The following is a 24,115-nucleotide window of genomic DNA, read 5'->3' as shown; positions in this document are numbered from 1 at the left end:
CTACACATTTCCTCACGTGAAAAATAAATATTTCCTCGGTTGCACAATTAGGCAGAAAACCGCAAATGGGAGAGAAGGTCGCCGCTATGCCCAGGTTCCCCCTCTGTGTCTCGGCGCCACCGATTTCATCGGCCTCGATGAAGTGGTGGGCACAGTCTCAAACAGAGAGGGCTTGGGGTGAAGAAATTGAAAGAAAGAAAAAAAAAAAACACAACAAAATCACCAACGACAAAAAAAAAAAAAAAAGAGAAAGAGAAAAATAACAATTCTTTGTACAGAATTTACATGATAACAAGCTTGACACAAGCTGAGATACCAGAGGCCCCTCGCGGGTGGGCGGGCGGTGAGGCTGAGTCCTGGTCACTTTCCATAAATTATGTACACGCCTGTTCTGCGTCCTGGGGTGCGGGGGGGACTTGTGTGATTTTTTTGTTGTTGGTTTTTTTTTTTGTTTTTTTTTTTGGAAGTACAAAGAAATGAGCAAAAAAAGTCTTCCCACGTGTTTCTACAAGAAACAATGTTCCCGAGAAAAAGTCCTTTACGGCAGCCTATATACAGAAGTGGGATCTGAACTTCGAACACCTCCTTCCCCTTTTGCTGGATTTTCTACACGCACGAGAACCAAGTCCATGGACATGAACCCTGAAGAGGATGATGGGGATGGGGGGGAAGGAGGGGCTAAAAAAAAAAGAAAAAAAGAAAAAGAAAAAGAAAACCTTGTCAGGTTTAGATCTGAATTTTGAAATCTTTTCCGAGATTTTCCTTTCTCTGGGAGAAATCGTCTCACTCTGAAAATAAATATGCGCTTGATGTCTTAGGGTGAGTTGGGCTGGGAGCGAGCAGGTGACGCTTATAAACGAAAAAGTCCACATGCATCCTCGGTCAGACGCCCGGTCGGACACCCGTAGTGGCGAGACTGGGGCCCCGCCTGCCCTGGGAGGCCCTCCTCTGGCCCGTGAAGGGGAGGACAGGGGACAGTGGACCAGACCCTTCCCCGTGCCCCGCCTGCCCCCACCGGGGCCTCCTGCTGGGCCCCTCGTTGCTGGCATTCGAATGAGAAAGTAAACATTGAACCCAGATTTGGGGGGTGGCAGGGTGTGGGGTGGCAGAGAGCCTGGGGGGGATATTCCTGCCTGGGACGTGGCCCCCCAGGCTGCTGGGGGAAGGACAGACGGGGGTGGGGGTGGGGGTGAGGGTCTGTAGGTTCTTCTCACGGAGTCCGCGGGTAGAGGGCGGGCCTTCCATAGTGTTCTGAGGGCAGAGCCCCCGGCAGACCCCTCCTCTGTGCAGCACCTGGCGCGGCCCCCTGGACCGGCGTCTCCAGCTCGTGGGTCAACACACCGTCAAACAGAGGCCTCTGCAGCCCCTGCCGGGGTCCCCGCTCTCCGATTCTGCCTTCACATTTCAACGGTTAAAATGTCTTTTCTTTTGACAAGAAAGAGAATAAAGGGAAGACAAGACAACGTAGCAGCATTCACGGGAAGAGGCTGATGACGAGAACGGGAAAGAGACAGGAGAGAGGGAGATGGCGCGCCGGGGAGAGCGACACAGGAACGGGGGCGTTCACGTGGCGTCGAACACACGTCCTCGCGGGACAAGACACAGGCTGACGGACAGAGAAGCCCTTTCCCACTGAGGGCTGGAGCCGGGGTCCTGGGGGTAGTGTTGGGGCGCCAGGCCCTGACGTGGCCGCTGGGTAGAGGACAGCACCTGAAATGGGGGGAGGCGGGGCCGGGCCTAGTTGAGGGTCCCCCGGCAGTTCTCGGAGTTGCAGAGGCAGGGGATCTTGACGTCCTCGATGGGGAACTTGTAGTCGTAGGTGATCTCCTCGTTGACGTTGATGTGCTGCTTGGAGTAGATGACGATCTTCTTCTGCGACTCCACCGTGATCACCTTGGCGTAGCAGTTGGGCTGTGGGCCGGGCGGGAGGGGACGGTGAGCAGAGGACCCCAGGGCAGCCCTCTACCACCAGGGGCCCACGCGGAGCCCCGTGCTGGCCCTATGCCCCCATGCCCACTGCCACCTGTTCTGGGCCTCAGCGCTCCCCCCCCCCCCCCCCGCCTCTGTTATTAAATAATGATCCGTTATTCCCGGGGCTTCCGTTTCTATCTGCAACGCAGGTGACTCCCAATTTGTATCTGTAGCCCAGGTGACTCCCAATTTGTATCTGTAGCCCAGGCCTCACTTCTGTGCTCCAGAGAAGGGGTCAGCAAACTCCGGCCCCCAGCTGCCTGTTTCAGCAAATAAAGTTTTATTGGCGCCCTAGCCGGTTTGGCTCAGTGGACAGAGCATCGGCCTGCGAACTGAAAGGTCCCAGGTTCGATTCCGGTCAAGGGCACATGCCTGGGTTGTGGGCTCGATCCCCAGTGGGGGACTTGCAGGAGGCATCCGATCCATGATTCTCTCTCATCATGGATATTTCTATCTCTCTCTCCCTCTTCCTTCCTCTCTGAAACCAATAAAAATATAAAAAAAAAAAAAAGTTTTATTGGCACACAGCCACACCCATCATTTACATATTGTCTGAGCTCCTTTTGTTACAATGGCAGTTAAGCAGTTGCTAAGAGATGGTCTGAGCCACCAAGCCAAAAATATTTACGGCCCGGCTGGCCTGGCTCAGTGGTTGAGTGTCAACCTATGAACCAGGAGGTCACAGTTTGATTCCCAGTCAGGGCACATGCCCGCCTGGGTTGCGGGCTCAGTCCCCAGTAGGGGGCGTGCAGGAGACAGCTGATCAATGATTCTCTCTCATCACTGATGTTTCGATCTCTCCCTTTTCCTTCCTCTCTGAAATCAATGGCCCCTGCTCCAGACCCAGAAACCCTAATAGTGCCCGGTGTCTGCCTGTGGCAGCTCCAGCAGACACCTCTGGGGAGCGCTGCACCATGCACGCAGGTCCCCCAAGCCTCCACCTCCTGCATCCCCCGCACCAAGGCCAGATCTGGCCCACACCTGGCTGGGTTCTGTCTCCAAAAGCCCGCCTCTTCCTGTTGACTGCTTCCCACCCACGGCCAGGAGCCACGGCCAGGGCCCATCACCACTGCCTGGACTGCCGCTGCCTCTCCGCTCTGGGAAAGTCTACTCCGAGCCAGCAGCCAGGGACCTGGCTCCAAACCTTCCAGCGGCCGGCCTCAGCTTTGAGTGACACCCGTCAGCTCTGCCTGCGAGGCTGACAGCCACCCCCACCTGCCAGCCTCAGCTCTCACCCTGCTCAACCCCCACTGCCCCCAGCTGACCCTCAAACAGGCGTTCGCCCTCCCTGCCCCAGGGCCTTTGAACGGAACGCTTGCCCCAGGCACTACCTCACCTGGGTGATTCCCCGTCGCTCAGCCCTCACAGGAGAATCACAGGAAAGTCCCTACCGGCCCAGATAGCGCTCAAGTCACCGCCCTGAGGGCAGCAGGGCTGAGCAGTCGCTGGGTCAGCACGCTCAGCAGGCCTGCGTGCAGGACACACCTGTCCTCCCAACAACCCACCAGGAGGAACTGCCCCGTCCGTTTACAGATGAGGAAGCTGAGGCGCTGAGTCACTCAGTGCGTAGCTTATGGTCACTGGCTAAGCAGTGACATCGAGACGTGAACCCGGAGTTGGGGGTGTTCTCCGGGAGCAGGCCTGCCCCCTGCTCCAAGCTCCCTGTGCTTTTTATTTATTTGTTTGCTTATTTCTATTGATTTCAGAGCGGAAGGGGGAGGGAGGGAGGAAGGGAGAGGGAGAATCATTGATCAGCTGCCTCCTGCACACCCCCTACTGGGGATGGAGCCCGAAACTAGGCCATGTGCCCTGACTGGGAATCGAACAGTGACCTCCTGGTTCAGAGGTCGACGCTCAACCACTGGCCCACACCAGTCAGGCTGCCGTGCTTGTTTTCAGAGTGAGGAACACCTTTGCTATCAAGGACACCTGCCCACTCCTGACCGGCGAGACCCACCCGGGTGGTCACCAGCCACAGGTGAGGTGTTTCAGTTTGAACTCGTAAGAATGGAGTTAAAAACTCAGCTCCTCAGTCACTCCAACCACGGGTCAGTGCTCCGCTCTACACAGGGCGGGCCCGTGTCTGTGGACAGCGCGGACCCAGAGCTTTCCCCGCACCCACCGCGCCCTGTGCCCATTGCACAGATGGGAAGACTGGAGCTCAGAGGAGAAAGGCTCCCTGCTGGAGGCCTCCCTCCGCCCCCGCCCTGGCGGCACTCACGTTGCAGCTGTGGTTAATGAAGCGAGCAAAGTTGCCGCACTTGGTGGCGTCGATGATGGTGTCGTGGTCCACCCGGAACATGTAGCTGCTCCCGATGCCCTCGTCTTCGTAGCGTTTCTCCCTCATGTCTGCGATCACCTGGCAGGGAAACGGCCTCAGTAGGGCTGGGCCGCGCCCGTCCCCACCCCGACACCCGGCCGCAGGGCAGCGCCTACCTGGCGGATGTTCTGGCCCACGTACTCGATGACCATCTCGTCGGCCGCGATGGGCTCCATGGCGAACAGGCCCCAGTCGTGAATGTGGCTCTTGCAGAATTTGAGCTTTTTCTTCCGGAACTGAGGGAGGGAAGGAGAGGGTGAGAGTCCTGGTCTCGGGTCCCGTGCCCCCCCCCCCGGCTGCCCGGATCGCCCGGCCTCACCTTGAGCTGGTTGAACTTGAGCAGGTCGCTGTCACAGCTGCCAGTGAAGGAGGACAGCAGGCGGCGCTGCTCCGAACGCCGCTCGGAGCCGGCCCGGGTGGAGGCGTGCGGCTGCGCCGGGATGCTCATGCCCTGCGAGGAGGCGGAGGCGGGCGGCAGGTCAGGAAAGGGGCGCGGACGCCCCGGGAACAGGGCCCCACCGACCATGGTACCCGTGTCCCCATCGCGTCCTTGATGAGCCCACCCTAATTCTGGGTCCCTGTCACCCCAACTTCCTTGCTCTGGCTTCTCTGTGCCTGTCCTGACCCTAACTGTCCCCTCTCCTTCCGGACAGAATCTGAGCGTGCGCAAGCCCCTCCAGTCTTCAAGATGATGGCACTTTCCCTTCACTCCTCCGTCCTGCCCGGCTCAGCGGGGAGACCTGGAACATCCCCGCTTCTCCGCTGCAAGATGGGGGGGGTGTTTCCTCCAACCCCCGTGGCTCTCACCATGGCCCCTCACAGCTCCCCCAAAACTCGAAATCATAGCTCCTGCCGCCACACCCTCGAATCCCGTCCTTCTCCTGGCCGCCCTCACCCTCCAGCCAGCTCTTAGCGCGGGGAGCCGCACCCCTCCCCACACGCGTGCGCTGGTCCCTCGATCAGCATCTCCACGGTGGTGATGCCCAAAGTGCAGGTGCCACCTGCCTCCCACCTCAGGGCTTGGCGTCCAGCTCCCCAGGCCTGCAGGCCAGACCCACCCATTCCCTTGTTTCTTACGCCCAACCCAGCCCCGTCCTGTCCATTCAACTTCCAATATCCTAATATTCCTGCTATTCCTGAACAGCTATCCACTTTCCCCTCACAGCCACCCAAGCCCGACTACCCGCACATCTAGAATCAGTCTCTCCCCAGCGGCCAGTGTGAGCTTGGAAATCACAGGCTGAACCGTGTCCCCGCCCCCGCTCTCTCAAATCCCTCCTGTGGCTTGTCCTATACAGAATGCAAATCCAACCTCGTCCCTGCAGCCTCTTTGGCGACACCTGACCTGGCCTGGCCTGGCCCTTCCTTCCCGCCTGCTGCAGCCAGTCCTCTCCACAGGGAACGCCAGGCCCAGAGGACCTCTCTGCTCCACTCCTTACGGAAGCTTTTCTCTGCTCCTCGGCCGTCTCCCCGTTACCCACACGGCTCGTTTCTTTACTTCATTCAGGTCGGGCTCAAATGTCACCTTCTCTGGCCCCGACTCACCAATCCCCAACCTCCTCCTCTCCTGTGGCCTCCACCGGGCACCCCGTTTGTTCACTTATTTCCTATCCCCCCTTAGGGTGTAAGGTCCACGAGGAAAAGAAGGCCGTTTTGTTCACTGTTCTGTAGCCCAGGACAGTGCCTGGAACACAGCAAGCGCCCCACAGGTATCTGCTTCATTGAAAAAAGGAATGGCCCGGCCGGTGTGGCTCAGTGGTTGAGCGTCGACCTATGAACCAGGAGGTCACGGTTCGATTCCTGGTCAGGGCTCATGCCCAGATTGCGGACTCAGTCCCCAGTGTGGGGCGTGCAGGAGGCAGCCCATCGATGATTCTCTCTCATCACTGATGTTTCTATCTCTCTCTCCCTCTCCCTTCCTCTCTGAAATCAATAAAAATATATTTAAAAAATAAAAAAGTAAAATTAAAAATTATTAAAAATGAGTGAGCGAGCCTTCTGGAAACACAACTGAGCTCTGCTCACATCCCTGACTAAAGCTCTCAGAGGCTCTCCACTCCCGCCCTCACCTCACCACTCACACCGGAGCCACCAGGTGACACCCCCCGTGAGCCACAACCCCTCGACCTGCCTGCACCCCACCGAGGAGGACCCCTGCCCAGGCCAGAAGGCTCGTGTGTCTGGGCACCGGAGGGCAGTACCTGGGTGTCTGTGGGGGGCTCGTCTGTGCTGGCGCGGGTGTTGTTGAGGTATCTGATCTTGTCCTTCTTATCGATGGTGTAGAAGCCCTCGCTGCGGGCACAGCCTGTCACGTGCTCGGGGATGTCATCGTCCCGTTTCTTTTTCTTGGCTGAAGAGAGGCTGGTGGGTGGGTGTGGGTCAAGGGCCACGTGGACATTGATGGCAAACCCCTCCTGCGACTTACCCCACCAGCCCAGCCGTCCCACCCTCAGGCCAATCTCCAGGAGGCTACAGAATCCACCTCACTGCTCACCACACCACCTGGCCCGCCGGCCAGCTCCACGGATGGCCAGAGCTCTTGTCAGGGGTACCTAGTTGCATAGCCCTGGGTGTGTTTTATAATTATCCACTTTCTGCCTCAGTTTCCCCATCTGTAAATTGGGTTCATAACGGTGCCTCTCTGGATAACTACTGAGGTTTAGGTGCCTAGCAGAGTTCCTGACACAAAGAAAATGCTCAACAAGTCAGTTTAGAACAGTGGTTCTCAGCCTTCCTAATGCCGCGACCCTTTAGTACAGTTCCTCATGTTGTGACCCCCAACCATAAAACTATTTTCGTTGCTACTTCATCACTGTAATTTTGCTACTGTTATGAATCGTAATGTAAATATCTGTGTTTTCCGATGGTCTTAGGTGACCCAGCTAGCGGTTCTCAACCTGTGGGTCGCGACCTACCGGTTGAGAACTGCTGCTATAGAGCCTAAGACCATCGGAAAACACAGATATTTACATTACGATTCATAACAGTAGCAAAATTACAGTGATGAAGTAGCAACGAAAATAGTTTTATGGTTGGGGGTCACCACCACATGAGGAACTGTGTTAAAGGGTCGCGGCATTAGGAAGGTTGAGAACCACTGGTTTAGAACTGGGGAGATGAGTTCCAACCTCAAAACACCGTTGTTAACCATCGACTATCAGGGGAGCGTTGTGGTTAAGAGCCCACTTTCTGGAGCCACGTTTGCTTGGGTTTAAATTTCAGCTCTGCTACTTTGTAGCTGCGTGACGGTGGGCAGGTTGCTGAACCTTTCTGAGCCTTGGCTTCTACACAGACATAATGGGGTTAACAGCCCCACCTCACTGGGCTGCTGGATTGAATTAGGTGATGGGAGCCCAGAGCGAGGTTCTGCCACCGATCGTGGCACAGCCATGTCGCTCCACTTGGTTGGCTGCGAGACCTGCCGTCTCTGGGGTGAGCTGGGCCTGGGGTGAGGGCGTGTTTAAAGGTGCCAGTGCCGACTCCACGTGGGCACAGACACTGCCTCCCGGGCGACGGGGGCTGCGCTCCCGCCCGCACGGGAGTCGTGGGAGACGCCTCGGAGGCGGGCGAGGACCCGTCGGGCAGGATATAAGGGTGGTAGACCCAGAGGGTGTCGTTGAGCCAGTCCATGCCGTTGTCCTGCTGCAGCAGCCGCTCGTAGGTGACGCACAGGAAGCGGATGTCCTCCTCGTCGATGCCACCGTTCCAGATGTCGTACAGGATGGTCATCTCCTCGAACTCCGTCCGGGGCCGGAAGAGGGGCTGCGGCGGGGAGAGCTCGGGCGAGGCCGAGGCCACCAGGTCCTCGTGGCGCTTCTTGGGCGGCCGGCGCCAGGAGCCGCGCACCTTGGCCAGGTCCATGAACTCCTCGGTGACCTCGTCACGCCCGCGGGGACCCGGAGGGATGGCCTCCGAGAGCCACTGGTTCTCCAGCTCCTTAAAGGGCAGCTTGGTGGGCTCCACGGGGGGTGGGGGCGGGGGCGGGGGAGGCTGGGGAGGCAGGGGCGGTGGGGGGGCTGGGATCCCCGTGTTCCGGAAGTCCAGGGTCACAGCCCGGGGGTCGTGGGTGCTGGGGAAGACGGGGGTCTGTGGCTGGCCTGGCAAGAGCAGAAGGTCCCTGCCCAGGGCGGCCGCCCCCGGTGGCCGGACCAAGGACCCATCCAGGGAGAGCAAGGCCGGCGGGGATCGGCGGGGCCGGCCTGGCTTCCTCTTGATGGGGGGCGGGCAGGAGGCCAGGGGGGTGGGCAGCAGGGGCGGCAGTTGGGGAGGGGCCCGAGTTTGGGGCCGCAGGACGGGTACAGGCAAAGCCAGGGGCAGGGGCAGGGGCAGGGGCAGAGGGAGCGGCAGGCCCGTCTCCAGGAGCACCTGGGACGGCAGAGGGCCGGGCCGGTCATCGCGGCGGCCGGTGGGGAGGGGGCAGATGGGCAGGAGCAGGGGCCCGCCGGGCTCGGGGAAGGTGGGCGTGAAGCTGAAGTCCCGGCCGGGGGTCCTCGGGAGGCCACCGCTGCCCAAGCTGGGGGACTGGGACGGGTAGGAGAAGGGGCTGCCGGGCACCTGCGGGGAGCTCAGCGACAGGTTGCTGCTGCCCCCCGACAGCGGGGGCTCCCCGCTCGGGGTGGCCGGCACCGTCTCTGTGCTCTGCGACTTGGCCAGGCCGCCACAGATGCCTGGCGTACGGGGGGGCTGGTCTTCAGGGGGAGGCTCCAGAGGGACGGGCGGGTGTGGGGGTTCTGGGGTCTCGGGCTCAGGCGGTGGGCTGGGTGGCCGGGGCGGTCGAGGGGGCGGCAACGGTGGCTGCAGAGGTAAGGAGAGCAGCGCAGGGGGCTCGGGCTTCGCCTCCAGGTCCTCCCCTGCAGAGATGGGTGAAGACCAGGCCACTGTTAGCTGATGCAAACACCCCTGAGCGCCCGCCTTCTCCTGCCCTACTGTGCACTTGATACCCGACCAACGCTCAGCTCCGAGTCCCCCAAGGCTCTCCTGGGCATAAGGACTGTGCCCCCAGCTGAGCCCCTGAGGACTGCTCAGCCTCCAGCCCAGTGTCAGGGACACAGGAGGTGCTGGGTAAGTGTTAAAAGTAAATCAAAGGCAGCCAAAACCAGTTTGGCTCAGTGGATAGAGCGTCGGCCTGTGGACTCAAGGGTCCCGGGTTCGATTCCTGGTCAAGGGCATGTACGTTGGTTGTGGGCACATCCCCAGTGGGGGGTGTGCAGGAGGCAGCTGGTCGATGTTTCTCTCTCATCGATGTTTCTAACTCTCTCTCTCTCTCCCTTCCTCTCTGTAAAAAATCAATAAAATACATTAAAAAAAAAAAAAAAGTAAATCAAAGGCGGAGGCACGGTCGGAAGCCTTTGACCCTGTCTTTAGAACCGTGTTCTGTGGACGGGGAATGTCCCGTGAACCAGGAAAATGGGCTCTGCGAGCGAGTAAAAGCCAAGTCTCTCTCGTGCAGGACCTGTCAGAGCCTTTAAGCTCTTCTCCACGTGTTCATCTCCATCGGCACACACCGTGTTTTCTGACATCTTTCACCGTGCCCTAGAATCGAAGCTCTACGGGGGCAAATATTTCCGTCTGTCTGGCCCACTGTTGCCCTGTTAACACCTGGAACAGTACTGGGGACGCCACAAAGTCCTCATAAGATGCTTGTGACAATAAAGACCTGTGGTTCTGTAGCCAAATAACAGAATTAAACACAATATAACGGGCTTCTTTCCTAAGGACTTGTCAGAGGTACGAACTAACCACTAACCGCCGCGGCCAAGTTTAAATCAATTAAAACTAAGTAACATTACAAACTCAGTTCCACGGCGCTCCTCGCCACACCTCAAGTGCCCTTACAACATCGTGTCGCGTGGCCGCCGGCTTGCACAGGGCAGAGGGCAAACGCGTCTATCGCGGTGGGAAGGTCTAGTGGAGCTCACTGCCAGCCCTTAACACACTCCGTGCAGCTCTATCAAGACAGTGTCCCCGGCCGAAACCGGTTTGGCTCAGTGGATAGAGCGTCGGCCTGCGGACTCAAGGGTCCCAGGTTCGATTCCGGTCAAGGGCATGTACCTTGGTTGCGGGCACATACCCAGTAGGGGATGTGCAGGAGGCAGCTGATCGATGTTTCTCTCTCATCGATGTTTCTAACTCTCTATCCCTTCTCTTCCTCTCTGTAAAAAGTCAATAAAATATATTAAAAAAAAAAAGACAGTGTCCCCGGCCCTCTCACCTGGCCCAGCACCCCAAAGCCTGCCCGACCTGTCACTAAGCAACCATGCACGCCTGGCCCTCTTTTGGGGGAGCATCTCATGGGACTACCGGACCGAGGAAGACACCGGCACTGAGGCACGGTGACAGCCACTGTCCCCTGTGAGGAGCCAGCAGGTGCCAGGCTCTGTGCTGGCACATTACACACCCTCCCATCCCACCCCATGGCGGGGGCATTATCCATCGATCCCATTTTGCAGGTGAGGAAACTGAGGCTTGGGAAAGTTGTGTGATTTCCCCAGAGGAGTCTGGGCTCATCCTGCCTCCGTCCCCACAGTCCCCCCGGGGGCCGGAGCAGTTACCTCGGGGGGGCTCCGGGGATGGCGGGGGGCGGGCCTCCGTGTCTTTCGCAGGAGGCTCCGGAGACAGTGGCCTGGCCACTTCCTGGTTCAGACCTGGCTCCTTGGGGGGCTCTTCCACACCCACAGGCAGGGGCGGCTCTTCCAATGTGGGGGTCCGCTCCTCAGGGCCTTCGTCCTCAGCCTCGATGTCCACTTCCTCTTCCGTCAAGGGTTCTATCACCGGGGCCCTCGTGGCCACATCCTCCTCAAAGTTCTCATCGGGAACGGCGGGAGCCATGCTCTCATCTGTGGTTGCCTCCTCTTCCTCCTCCTCCTCCTCCTCCTCTTCTTCCTCCTCCTCCTCCTCCCCGGCCACCAGCTCTTCTTCATCCTCCGAGGATGACGACGAAGACTCAGAACTCGATTCAAACTCCGAAGACTCAGAACTCTCGCTGGAGGATCCAGCTCCAGCCTTGCGGGTGGCGATGCTCGCCGTCTCCTCTGGGCAGGGGACACGGGCAGGGAGCCTGTCATTCCTGCTGCGCCCCAGCCAGGCGTCAGCAGAGGGCTCCACGGGGGACCCTCAGAAACATGGGGGCAATGGGTGTGAACTAGTCATCACTTGTTTAAACTGAGGTAACAGCCACGTAACAGAAAAGTGGCCACTTTAAAGCAGAGGATTCTGTGGTACTGAGCACATTTACAATGTGTGCAACCTCTGCCTTAGTTCCAAAACCTTGTCATGAGCTCGAGAAGAAACCCATCCCCTTTAGCTCTTACCCCCTGGTCCCCTCCCTACTGCCCCAGCAACCACTGGTCTGCTTCCCAGCCCCAGGGACTGTCCCTTTCGGGACATTTCATAGGAACAGGACCGCAGGGTGTGTGGGGAGGGCGCCTGAATGAGTTCACATTGCAAAGGCAAGACCCTGTGCCCAGGGAGGGCTGGTGACTCGTGCTCAGGAGGGACCCTGGGCCGGGCTTGGGGCCACAGCCGGCCCCGCTCACCTGCATCCGAGTCGCCGTCCTCCTTGTCACTCGCCTCCGACGGGGCCAAGTCTTCGTCATCGTTCTTTGAGTCTTCCTGGCCGTCGCTGTCGTCATCCTGCGGGGAGAGGGGGAGGGGTGAGCGCAGGGCCCCCTCGCCCACCGGGCACTCCAGGCCTCCCCACCCCGAATGGCACCTTATCTGACGTGGAGGAGGTGGAGGAGGAGGAGATCTGGCTTCCAGGGGCTTCCTCCTCCTCCTCTTCTTCCTCCTCCTCCTCCTCCTCTGTGCTGTCCTGCTCCTCCTTGTCCGAGGCCGAGGATGAGGGTGAGGTCGTCGAGGACCCCGAGGAGGAGGACGCCGATGAGGACGAGGACACGGACAGCGACTCCTTCTCGTCCTCCTCCCCGCCGCTGTCCAGCTCCAGGGGCCGGGCCGGCCGTCGCCGCACCCCCACGCCCTTGGGGTCCCGCTTGGCGAGCTCGCAGGGGGCGTCCACCATGTCCCGGTCTCGCTCGCGCTCCGACTCTGTGGGGAGGGAGGGTGTCGGTGGGCGAGGAGGACCGGGACGGAGGAGACCCCAGGACCTGCTGGGAGATGGGGGGGACACAGACCTTCGTCTTCCTCGTCCACGGAGGTCGAGGGCCGCAGCCGCTTCTGGTCTCCGGACGTGGCCGTGTCCGGGGGCTCCTTCCTCTTGACCTTGAAGGAGGGCAGGCGGATGGCCCCGCGCAGCCCGATGCCCAGGCCCAGGCCCTCGTAGCCCAGGCCCTCGCCCTTGCTCCACGACTCCAGCAGGCACGAGGTGATGCGGTCCTTGGGCTTCGGCCGGTCCTCGTCCTTGTGCTCGCCCGACTTCACCGGGGTCAGCGAGGCCTGCGGTGCGAGAGGGGACAGTCACCATGAGTAGGGTGCTGCCGGCGACTCCCCGGGGTGGCCCGCCAAGCAGCCTGCCTTCTTCCAGTGTTGACAGCCGCAGGGCAATCGGCCGCTCCCGGCCGCCGTGCCACCACTCGGGACACCCCGGAGATTGCAATTCACCAGAAACATCGGTGTTACTGACACACACGTTTCACGACGACACGCGTGCTGGCCTATTCTGAGGGTACAGCAGCATTCCCAGTCGTGTGTCTTGGGAGAAGAGAGGGTGCTGGCCGGGCCTGCCCGCTCACGACCCCGGGGCCCTGCGCTGCCCACCCACCTTCGCCATCCGCTCCTTCTTGTCCCACCACTCGTCGAAGGCCCGGAAGGCCACCACCTCCACCATCTTGCGGTTCAGGTCGCGCTTCATGATGGCCTTCAGCTCCTTGAGCACCACCAGCAGGACGCCGTCCACGGTGGCCTTGTGGGGGTCCTCCTGGCGTGGCATGTAGCCTGGTGGCGGCACTGATGGGTCGAACTTGGGCAGGGGTGGCCAGGGCTGCCCACGCCCCGGGCCCGCGTTGCCCAGGGAGAAGGGGCTCCGGTAGGGGGGCAGGTTGACAAACTGCAGCCCGGCCGCAGCAGCCATGAAGGGGGGGTAGGGGCAGGCGCCGTGGCCAGTCATCAGACGGCTCAGCATCTGTGTCTGCATCTGGAAGGACATGGGCATGCCGCCCCACTGGCCGCCCAGCACGTGGCTCATGTCCACCTGCATCACGGGGAACAGCCCGGGCGGGAAGGGTGGCAGAGGTGGCAGGATGGGTGGGGGTGGGACGCCGGGTGGCGCCGGCAGAGGTGGCGGGGGCACCGACACGGCTGGGTGGGCCGGGGGTGGCGGGGGGCGGCGGGGGCGGCAGAGGTGGGGGCATGGGGAAGCCAGGCTGTGGTGGAGGTGGCGGCGGGGGTGGGGGCAGTGGTGGGAAGCCAGGGGGTGGGGGCAGCGGCAGGTTCGGGGCCAGCACAGAGGGGCCTCCCACAGCCGCCGACCCTGGGGTCACCACCATGGGCTTGGGACAGTCGGCACTGGTGATAGGGGCTGAGGGCATCTCGTCATCCGAGATCTCCATGTCCTCACCCGAGGACTGCTGGCCCTGCGGAGAAAAGGGAGACAGCAGTGAGCGCGAGCCTGGGGGGCCAAGCCGGGCCTCAGAGCCCCCTCCGAACACTGGCAAGTGGGAGGAGAGGCCTCCAGCCATGTGGCCTTAGCAAGTCACTTCACCTCTCTAAGCCTCAGTGTCCCCATCTGCATAATGGGCGTCACAGTACCTGCCTCATGGGGTTATCCTGAGGACTCGGTCATTTTACAAACATTTCCTCAGCACTGTCCTAGGTGCTGGCAACACAGCGGTGAACAAGACAGACAAAATCCTTGGTCCCCCAGAGCGGGACTTCGAGAGGGAAGGGGCAGAAGGGAATCAGGATGAAGAGGTGAAATACACCATGTGTCCCGGAGAAAAAGGAAGCCGGGAAGGGAGATGCGGCGAGAGGAGGAAAACAGAGTCTGTTTCCGTTTGAGAGCTTCTGTTTCCGTTTGTATTCAGGGGAGATAATACTAATAACTAACGCCTCTGCAGCTCTCCCCATGTGCCTGGCGCCTCTCTAAGCACTTCACATACATTAACTCAGTCAATGCTCAGAAGAGCCCTACAGAGCAGGTCTGCTATCTCCTTTTCTACTGAGTTAGCAAAGGGGCACAGACAGCTTCAGTAACTTGCCCAAAGCCACACAGCCAGCAAGAGACGGAGCCAGGATTTGAGCCAGAAGTGGCTCCCCAGCCTGTGCTCCCGGTCAGCCTGCTGTCCTCACTGTGGCCGGTGGAGAAGGTGACATGTGACCGGGGGGTTAACAGTACGAAGGGTACATAAATAGGAGGCATGTCTTTATTTTCCCTTAATTACTACTCTTTCATCTAGTCTCACGATGTATGGGCCACTCAGTATGGGCCAGTGTGGGGCTGAGTCTCATTTCTTTCCTCACTTTATTTTTAAAATTGAATTTATTAGGGTAACATTGGATAATAAGATTATGTCGGTTTCAGGCGTACAGTTCTATAACACATCCACTGTATGCTATATTGTGGTTTCATCACCCCAAGTCAAGTCCCACCCCCCTTTCCCTCTGGTAATCACCATACTGTTGTCTGTGTCTGTCTGCATTTTGGGGTGTTTTTGTTGTTTTTTTTTTGCTTAATCCCTTCACCTTTGTCACACAGCCCCCCAACTCGCCTCCCCTCTGACAGCGGTCTGTCTGTTCTCTGTATCTATGAGCCTGTTTCTATTTTGTTTGTTAATTTTACTCATTAGATTCCACATAGGAGTGAATCACATGGTGCTTGTCTTTCCCTGACTGGCTTATGTCACTTCCCATAATGCTCTCCAGGCCCACCCACGCTGTTGCAAAAGGTGAGATTTCCTCCTTTTTTTACAGGCAAGTGGTGTGAATGCACCACAGCTTTCCATCCACTCAGCGACTGAGGGCCACGTGGGCTGCTTCCAAACCCTGGCTACCGTAAGTAACGCTGCAGCGAGCACACGCGCCCCATTTCTTATCTGCGCTGTGACCTCGAGATGCGGGGCTCCCCTCCCCTCCCTCCTGACCGGCGAGCAAACATGCAAGGGAGTCGAAAGCCACTGGCCCCCCAAGAGGCAGAGCCAGTCGTCAATAGGCCAGGGCTCCAGCCAGGATGCCGCCCGGAGTCCAGGGACCTGGTAGCCACCCCAGGTGAACAGGGGAGTCGAGGATGACCCCAGCTCTAAAATGGGCAAGGGCCGGTTTACATTGGGATGCAGGGGGGGCGGGCATGGGGCTGCACGGTGGGGGTGGAGCAAGAAGGCAAGCAGGGGTGGGGAGAAAAGGGCCGGGCCGCCCCCAGGCTCTTGAGTCAGGACAAGAGGCGAGAAGCTGCCCTGGATGAACCTGGCTGTGACAGAGCCTTTTGTAAGTCACAAGCCTGGGAGTGCATTTGAAGGCTGAGGGGACGAGGTCTGTGCAGACGGTAAGGTCAGCCTACAGGCGAGGAAGGCCTCAGAGGGAAATGGGGGGGGCGGGTGGAGAGGAATAGCAAATCTATGGCGGCAGCAGCAGCAAAAAGCTCTGGCTTCTGCTAGGTCCTCTCTATTCTCCTTCTCTTCCCTCTCTCCCAGGGTCCCCACGCGTATGCTGAGAGCGCGAGCCGACTGGCAGGCTCAGCCTGGTACGCAGGGACAGCGCCCAGAAGATCAGCCCCGGACAGCGCCCAGCAGGACGGGCGCCGCAAGCAGAGGGTTAACCCCGCCGGCCAATCGCAAGGAGACGGGGATCTGCGCTGGTCGGCCCCTCCCTCCGCCCTTCCTCTCCTGGGGTGAGAACCAGAACCGGTGGAAACAGCCCGAGCGCCCAGCACCAACCTGCACCAACCCAGGCTGTGCCTGCAGCTTCCCTTGCAGCACCTCACTCAGGCCCAGGGTGAGGCAGGTGCTCTCACCATCCCATTTCACTGACACCGAAACTGAGACTCAGAGAGGGAAAGTGCCTTCCCTAAGGTCACATAACCAGTGAGTGCCAGAGCTGGGGCTCAAGGCTCAAGGCCTGGCGCCTGCAGTTTTAACCACCAGTCTCTGTGAAGAAAGGGAATCTCCCCCCTTTACCGCCCCCCTCCCCCACAAAGCGGGCCTCCCTGCGCAGCTCTCCAGCCCCCAGAGCAGACCGGGTTACAACTCCCTGGTCAGTCCCGAGGAGCCGGGATGCTGCTCTCCCTGCTGCCAGCAGGGGGCGCGCGAGGCCAGCCTGGAGGTTCTCAGTGCTCCAAGGCTTCCCTGGGCTAAGGTCCTGAGGCATCCAGGACCCCAGCTCTCTGGGCCTCAGCCTCCCCCCACTTCCCTACAGTGACTCGGTGGGAAAGCCCACCCTCCAACTACTCTGTGCTTCTCTGCCCAGCTGGTCAACGGAGGGAAGGGAGGACCGCTGGGCTGGCAATCCCCACCTCTGCACACCTGTCAACTCCCCAGGCTTGGACTCTGCTGCACCTGAAACCACTTCCCCAGAACTGCCTGAAGGCCCCCTGGAGCCCCAACCACCTGTGGTCCCTCCTGGGCAGGCCATGTTCCCCTCTGTTCCTCCCTGAGGCAGCCAAACCGGCCTAATCAAAGGGCCTGGGCGGGGGACCCCTCCTCCCGCCACCCACAGGGGCACTGTGCTCTGTCTAAGCCCCTGGCTGCTCATGCCCGTCGGGCCCACAGGTTCAACGCAGGTCTCCAGGAGGGGGAGGAGTGGTCAAGGAAGATGACCTAGTACCCGCCTCCAGGGAACTGTGGCATGCGGCACCCACCCCACCCCCAATCCTGAAGCTGGAGGTTCGGGCAATGAGACCCCAGGAGAGGATCTAAGGGTGAGGACAACGTGGCCTGCTCAGGGCTGTGGCCCTCCCCGTGGGCTAACCCTTAACTCCTTCACTACTGGAGCCAGGGAAAGTGGGAGAAGGGACATTTCAATGCCTCCCTGCCTGCCCGCCATGGCTCCCCTTCTTTCCAGAGGCACCAGGGAGCAGGAGACAGGGCTCCAGGGCCCCCACCTTCTCCCCAACCTTCCTGAGCCTCGGGACCAGCCCTGATCATCCCTAAGCCACCCAACAGAGCAGGGAGCCCACACCGTCACCACAACCCATACTCTCGGTGACCTGAGGAACTCCCACCCAAGAAGATCAAGTCGGAACTGATCCCTGGGAAGTCCTGGCTTCCCATTCCTGACCGGGAGAGCGAAGGAACTAGGGCATGCCCTTCTCGCCACGGCTACTAGGGACCCGAGGAGCCAAACCAGCGGCTCAATCACAGCCTCGTGCCGCTTGCATCCTTTTTTTATTCTCTGCCGACTGACCTGCTCTTCTGGCTGCTCTGGCCCTGTTGCCTCTATGTCTTAGCTAGTTGTCCAAGGAGACGATGTTTCAAAGGGGTAAGGAGGGAGACACAGACAGACAAAACCAATCCCAGACAAGAGATGGACAGACATGGTGGTACCTCATCCATCTTCTCTGAGGTTGGGGTCCTGTCTCCAGCCAGGTCCAAGGTCACCTCAGTTGTCTGGCCCAGAAGACCGGTGGGGTCTGGGGGGCCTGGCTCGGGTGGGGGTCGGGGTCCCAGCCCCAGGTCAAGCTCGTCGTCCTCATCCGAGTCTGGCAGGGGCGTGGGGCTGATGTCCTCCAGGCCGGTGCTGGAGGGGCGCGAGGAAGGGGGCGTGGGGCCTCGGAAGCCCGGCTGGGAGTTGGTGCCGAAGGGCGCCAGCGGGGAGAGCTGGGAGGAGGAGGAGGAGATGGGGCTGCCCTCCATCTGCAGCTCCGTGTCCGAGTCCTGCTCCGGGAGGAAGGGCAGCTTGGTTCGCTGCTCCTTCAGCAGCATCTCGATGCGCGAGTCCAGGCTGTCGTGGGGCTTCTCCAGCCCTGCGGGCGACGACTCCAGCGTGGGTGTGCCCGGGCTGTCGCAGGGCTCGGGGCTCCAGCCGAAGGTTGGCCGGCCACCCAGCTCCATGCTGTTGGCGTCGGGGGGCGGGGGGGCCGGGCGGCGTGCCCGGCTTCTCCTTGGTCCGGGGCTCGGTGGGCGGCAGGGGCGGGGGCGCAGGGGCTCTCCGGAACTCCCCGCTGTCACGGGCCCCAAAGGCGGTGGTGGTGGTGGCGGTGGCGGCGGCGGGCTCCTCGGGGGGTGGGGGGAAAGGGGGCACAGGAGTCTGATAGGGAGAGAAAGCAGACTTGAATGTGACTCCGGGAGCGGGGGTCGCTTGGGCGGGCGGCGGAGTGTGGGCAAACGTGGCTGAGTCCTGGGGCTGGGCCTTGAACGGAGGGCCACCGCCCGCCCCACTGCTGACTGCCCCAAACGGGAGGTCCACGGAGCCCCTGAAGGCGGCTGTGGCCCCGGCCACCACAGGGACCGCGGAGGAGTTGTGGACATAATGGTGCTCGTGGCGGCGGTTGTAGGCATCCGTAAACTTGCTCTCGTGGCGCCGGGTCTTGAAGGTCACCGTGGGGTCCTGGCTGAAGAGGTAAGAGGGTGTGGGCTGGCGGCTGGAGTAGCTGGAATCCTGCGAGAAGGGGGTGCCCAGGCGCGGCGTGAGCGGCGTGCCCTGCCCATAGGAGTTGGGTGTGTCCAGGCGACAGCTGGAGTACGCGGTGTCCTGGGAGAAGGGTGTCCCACCACTATTTGGGGTGACAGAGGAGGAGCCAGAGCCACAGCCGGTAGAGAGGCCACCATCCTTGAGGCGCTTCAGAGCATCAGACAACTAGAGAGAAAGAGAGGAGGGGGGGTGAGATCACTGGGGGAGGGATCTGTCCCCCTCTCACTCTGGCTGCCAGGAGTTCAGAGCCAAACTGGTCGCTTTAGAACTGCAACATGTAAAAGTGAGGGGCGTGGGAGGTTGAAGAGGAGTGTCTGGATGGTCCTAACCTTTCTCTACTCTCAGGGGAGCCAATTATCCTCAGGGACTCTGGAGGGTTTTTCCTAATCCGGGAGGCAGAGAAAAGAGAAGATCCCGACATCTTGGTTAGAACTGGGATCTCCTTTCCTGTCTCATTACGGGCAGGGGTAGCAGCAAGAACTATGGTCTTGGGAGTGAGAGGGTGGCCTCCCAGAGTTTGGGTTGAAATGATATGACCTGGTAAACGTGCCTAAAGAACCCAGCTGACCAGCAAGGGAATGGTCTCTTCATTCAGGAAAAGCTACTCCGGAGGGTGGCCGGGCACATGCTGGGGAAGGGCTGGGACGGGAATCTCCGCGGGTGCGGGTGGTCCAGGTGAGCATCCTGGGAGGCGGGGACTGGGGGAGGAGTCAGTCTTGCTCTGGAAAGAGGGACCTAAACTCTGCTTTCTGGGAGCAGGGGTAGAGGGGTGCACAGGACACAGGATGCAGCATCTACGAGGAGAGCGGGCTCTGGGGCCGTAGGAACCCCAGCCTGTGCGTGGCCAGGCTCGGTTCCCTCCTGGGCTCCGGGGGCCACACGCGGGAGCTGGTGATGGGGAGAGGGGGCACTGATGTGATAAACCCACCTGCAGGGCCTCGTTCACGGTGGGAGAGACAGCATCCAGCTCGCCCACCGGGAGGGTCTGGGGTGTGTACCGGCCCGTGACCAGCAGCTCGTAAAACCGCATGCGGGTTTCCCCTGTGGAAGGACAAGGGAGGCGGGCTTCAGCCAGGTTCCCCGACGGGGCAGCCCCCCACAGGCTGGCTCCTTTGTGGGTCCCTGTGCCTGAGACCCCACGCCTGGGGAAGCTGTGTGAGTGTAACCCAGTTCCCACCTCTCTCTGCACCCTTCTCAGGAGCCCTGGCTGCTCCACGAAGCTGCTACGTTGTATGATTTTTCTCATCCTGAGGCTCAGAAGTTAATGCCTGGTGGGGCCGGGGTTCCCCCAAATACAGAAACGCCACCCCCAACACAAAGCCTCTTCCGGCACCTGGACACCCAGAGAAAAGAGCCAGGTCTTCCCAGTCCTGAACAGCCAGGGCCTGGTGGCGCTTGGTGAGGAGAGGGGACAATTTGTGGGTAACTGTTGGGGGCCAGGTGACCAGCAGCAGTTTACAATACCAGGTTCCTGTGAGCACCACAGGCCTCTCCCTCCAAACAGAACAGACTCCCCAGCTCTGGGGCTGGTCCCACTGAGCCCCGCCTGGTGACCTTCTAAACCGCCCCCCCTCCCAGCAGAGAGAGGCCTCTATAGACAGGGGCCCCAGATCTCTGATATTTATAGAGCCCCGTGAGGCAGCTGCTTACATATGCAAAGGAGACGCATTCTTTGAGCTTCACTTTACACTTTACTGGTCTCTTTCTTGAAATACAAACTTAGTTGGCAGCTCTGAGGGCCCCCACCTTTTTTTTTTCTCTTCTTCGCAGAAATGAAATTTTGGTGAGAGCTGGCTGCTCCTTCGAATGGGGAGGGGACTCCACATTCGATTCTCAGGCCTGCGGCCACCCAAGGGGATGTAGGTTGGAAAGGGTCTGTACTCCCCTCACAGAGATCGAGAAACTGGACCTGGGGGTGCGGGGGGCTGTGGCCTAGAGAGGAACCTGGACTTGTGTCCCTAGGAGACTCAGAACGAGGTACAGCTCAGCAGAGTTTAGGGGACAACAGAGCCCACCCAGGACCAGCAAGGTCTCAGAGACTCAGTCAATGTGCCTTCACCATTAAACGCGAAAAGAAAGGTTTAGCGCTTTCTGTCTTGGGTTTTGTGTGCCCTGGAAGCTCACAAAACCCCTGGAAGCCGCCCACCTCAGCCCACCCAGAGACCTCGAGGGGCTCTGGACCCAGGGACAGGATCTGCCCGGTCACAGGGCCGGCTGGTCCTCAAGAGTGCCCGGCACCCATCTCAGCCCCTTCTGTCTTGGCGGGAGCTGGAGTCCTTGCTCACCCCTCCAGCCAGCATTCAGTAGGAGCCTCCCGGTACCCACAGGGTGGGAGGTGTGGCCTCCCCAGCTGGCCGCTCCCAGCAGCCAGCAGGGAGGGAACACAGTGCAGGGGAGGTGCTGCTGTCTCTTTAAGAGAGAGGAGGGACGACACAGTGTCAACCCTAGAGCACCCAGAGCAAGCCCGCCCCACACTATCTGGAACATTATCAATGAAACCACACTCTGGGCCCAGATTGGTTCCCACTTCCAGGGGGAAGGGGTGGCATGGGGGGAGGGCACCCTGAATCCTTGGAGGACTCTCCTTTTAGTTGAGGGACATACTCCTGATGCATTGAAAGGCATCCTGGTCGCTCTCCCTCATCCCCCCCCCCCACAAATAAACAAACCCAGACTCCTCCCCTCACAGAGGGCAACACTGGGGACTGACTGCCTAAGCCCAGGCCACCGGGGCTCTAGAGGGGCCCTCCTGGGTGTCCGCGGCGGGGGAAGCCTCCGGATGGTCCCCAGAGGCATAGTGGCCAAGGACCCGCACATTTGGTAAATTATAGCTTGTCTCCTAGCAACAGACAACACATTTAGCTCCACGTGACTCTATCCTCAGGAGGGGGGGGGGGCAACATTTTTTTTTTTTTTAAAGACTGTAGAGAGGCATTCAAGGGAGAGTGAGGGGTCCCCAACGATGCAGGAGGGGCTCTGGGAGGGGGAGGGGCCACACTGACAGGTCCTGAGCTCCTGGGGGGGGGGGGGGGGCGGCTCCTGAGCCGGGCTCCACTCACCTTTGGTGTCCAGCTCCACGTGGATGATGTTGCCCATGACCGAAGTGCTATGCAAGTGCTGAACCGCCTCCTTGGCTCCCCGGACCGTGGCAAAGACCACCTTGGCAATGCCCAAGTGCTTCTTGGTCTTGGGGTTGTACAAAATCTCCACTTCCTCCACTTCCCCATACTTCTTGCACATGTCCCTCAGGAAGTTTTCGCGGATGTTATCGTTCAGCTTGGCAAATGTCACCTGCTTCGGAGGCACCGGGCCCACGTAGAACTCATCGATCTGGCAGCAGAGGAGGAGGAGGAGGGAGGGAGTGTGGAGAGCATTGGAATCGAAGGGGAAAACACACAACATTCCCCACTGGCCTGCTCTTTGAAAACAATGAAGGGTAAAAAAAATAAAAAAAAAAAATTGGGGGGGAAAAAAATGCACGCGGGCGGGCCCGGGAAGCAGAGGATTAAATCGTTTGGAACGTGGAAGTCCTCGGGGTTCGAAAGGGGAAAAAGAAACAGTTTCTCTTTCCCCACCACGACCCTCCATTCTGGCCTCCTCTCCCTGCTGCTGAGTCAGGAGCGACCCCTTGGGCTAGGAAGTTGTCCCTCTCAAGCCACAAGGCTGGGGAGGGGGGCGGGTCCTGGGGCCAAGCCCCCGGACGGGCAGCAGCCAGGTGGGGACCCGCAGCCCCCAGCTGGGCGGGCAGGACGCTGTACCAGCACCTTGATTACAGTTTCACCGCAGGGTTATTCTGCTCCCAGCAGCTCGGAGGGGACGCCCCTCTCGCGGCCATCTCCCCCTCCCCGCCAAAACTTCCCCGTCTGGGACGGCGGGAACTCGGAATCCGGCTGGGCTCCGGCAGGACTGGCGTTATTTTCGAACTCGGGGAGGGGAGGAGGGACCGCGGGGCAGGGGGAGGGGTCCTACCTTGAATTTGGGCACCGACAGCTCCAGCTCCTTGTTTTTGGTCCAGATCCCGACCACCCGGGGATCTTCGACAATTTCCACCGGGCGGTTGCTGGACATCTATAGGGAGAAGGGGGGGGTGGGGGGCGGGGTGCGAGGGTTGGTCCCACTCCCCAGGGTCAGGGGGCAGACCCCCCTTCTCCAGGCACTTGTCAAACTCTAGGGCTGGGGACCGGGCTGACAGTTGGCCGGGTGGGCGGGACGGGGGGTCCCCGGGCCGCTCGACCCCTCTCCCGGGGCACGACTGGGGGTGGGTAGGGGCGGCGGGGAGGCGCGCCGGCCACTCACCGCCAGGCTGAAATGCTGCCCATCGTAGCGGTACAGTTTATGGTGTCCCTTTTTCAGAGCCGGGTCAATCATCAACTTGTAACTTCTCCAATGGTGGTTCCTCCTCTCGCCCGAAGGGCCGGGCTGCGGCGGGGGCTGCTGGTGGTGGTGGTGGGGGTGACTGTTCTCCATGCCGTTAACCCAACCTGAAAACGAGCAAGTTGTTGTCGTCTCCGCCGCGGCGGCGGCGGCGGCCGCTTCTACACACTCGCCGAAGAATCAAATCGTCCAGCCCCCACCCCCTCCCACCTTACCAGCGCGCCCCAAAAGGCGCTGTCTCGCTGGCTCCCCCCAAAATAAGAACAGAGCGAGAGAATAACCCTTTCGGGAGAATTAGAAGCCCGCCCGCTCGGCCACCGTCTCGGGGAGACAGCGAGGGGCTCCCGGGGACCCCCGGTGCAGGCTGGCGGGGCCCCGGGCGCCGGGAGGACGCGGGCTCCGGCCCATGGTGCCGCCCGGCCGCCCGGCGTGGCGCGCACTCGCTCGCTCGGCCCGGCTCGGGCGCGGGGCTCGCGGCAGGCCTGGCTCCGCCCGCCCGCCCGCCCGCCCGCCCGCTCGGCCGGGGCCCGGGGCCGAGGCTGGGGGCTTGGGCCGCCCGGCTGCCCGGCCGCGGCCTCTCCCTCCCCGAGCCGCGCTTACATCCCCGCCGGGCGCCGGCCTCCCTGCGCCGCCAGCCAGTACATGGTGTCCCCCGCGGGAGCCGAGACCGGGGCTGCCGGACGGGGGGCCGGGAGAGGGGGGAGCCGCCGCCGCTGCTGCCGGGCCCGGAGCTGCTGCTGCCGCCGCCGCTGCTGCTGCTGCTGCCCCGGAGGCGGCTGGCGGCGGAGGCTCGGCTCCCAGTAGCCGCACATCCCACAATACACCGCTAAGGAGCCCGACCCGAGCGCTCACCCTCCTCCTCTTCCTCCTCCTCTTCCTCCTCCCCTCGCCTTCCTCGCCGCTTCCCCAGGCACTCTCCCGGCGGCGGCAGCTGCG

General features: G+C 60.8%; 1 protein-coding gene across 1 annotated transcript; it reads right to left on the bottom strand.

The window, feature by feature from the left end:
* Positions 1–1,201: 1,201 nt before the first annotated feature.
* On the bottom strand, positions 1,202–23,904 carry SETD1B (SET domain containing 1B, histone lysine methyltransferase). The gene is given in 19 exon segments (XM_054712688.1): positions 1,202–1,911; positions 4,193–4,330; positions 4,408–4,527; positions 4,611–4,742; positions 6,493–6,659; positions 7,882–9,141; positions 10,843–11,322; positions 11,827–11,923; positions 12,003–12,334; positions 12,421–12,682; positions 13,008–13,568; positions 13,570–13,818; positions 17,719–18,249; positions 18,251–18,970; positions 19,734–19,846; positions 21,865–22,135; positions 22,775–22,873; positions 23,102–23,286; positions 23,780–23,904. Coding segments are annotated over 18 exon segments (5,877 nt in total). The 5' UTR covers positions 23,273–23,286; positions 23,780–23,904; the 3' UTR covers positions 1,202–1,737.
* Between the last annotated feature and the right edge of the window lie 211 nt (positions 23,905–24,115).

The sequence above is a fragment of the Eptesicus fuscus genome, chromosome 23 (genome assembly GCF_027574615.1).
Source record: "Eptesicus fuscus isolate TK198812 chromosome 23, DD_ASM_mEF_20220401, whole genome shotgun sequence".
Classification (NCBI taxonomy): Eukaryota; Metazoa; Chordata; class Mammalia; order Chiroptera; family Vespertilionidae; genus Eptesicus; species Eptesicus fuscus.
This window is presented reverse-complemented; position numbering and strand designations above follow the sequence as displayed.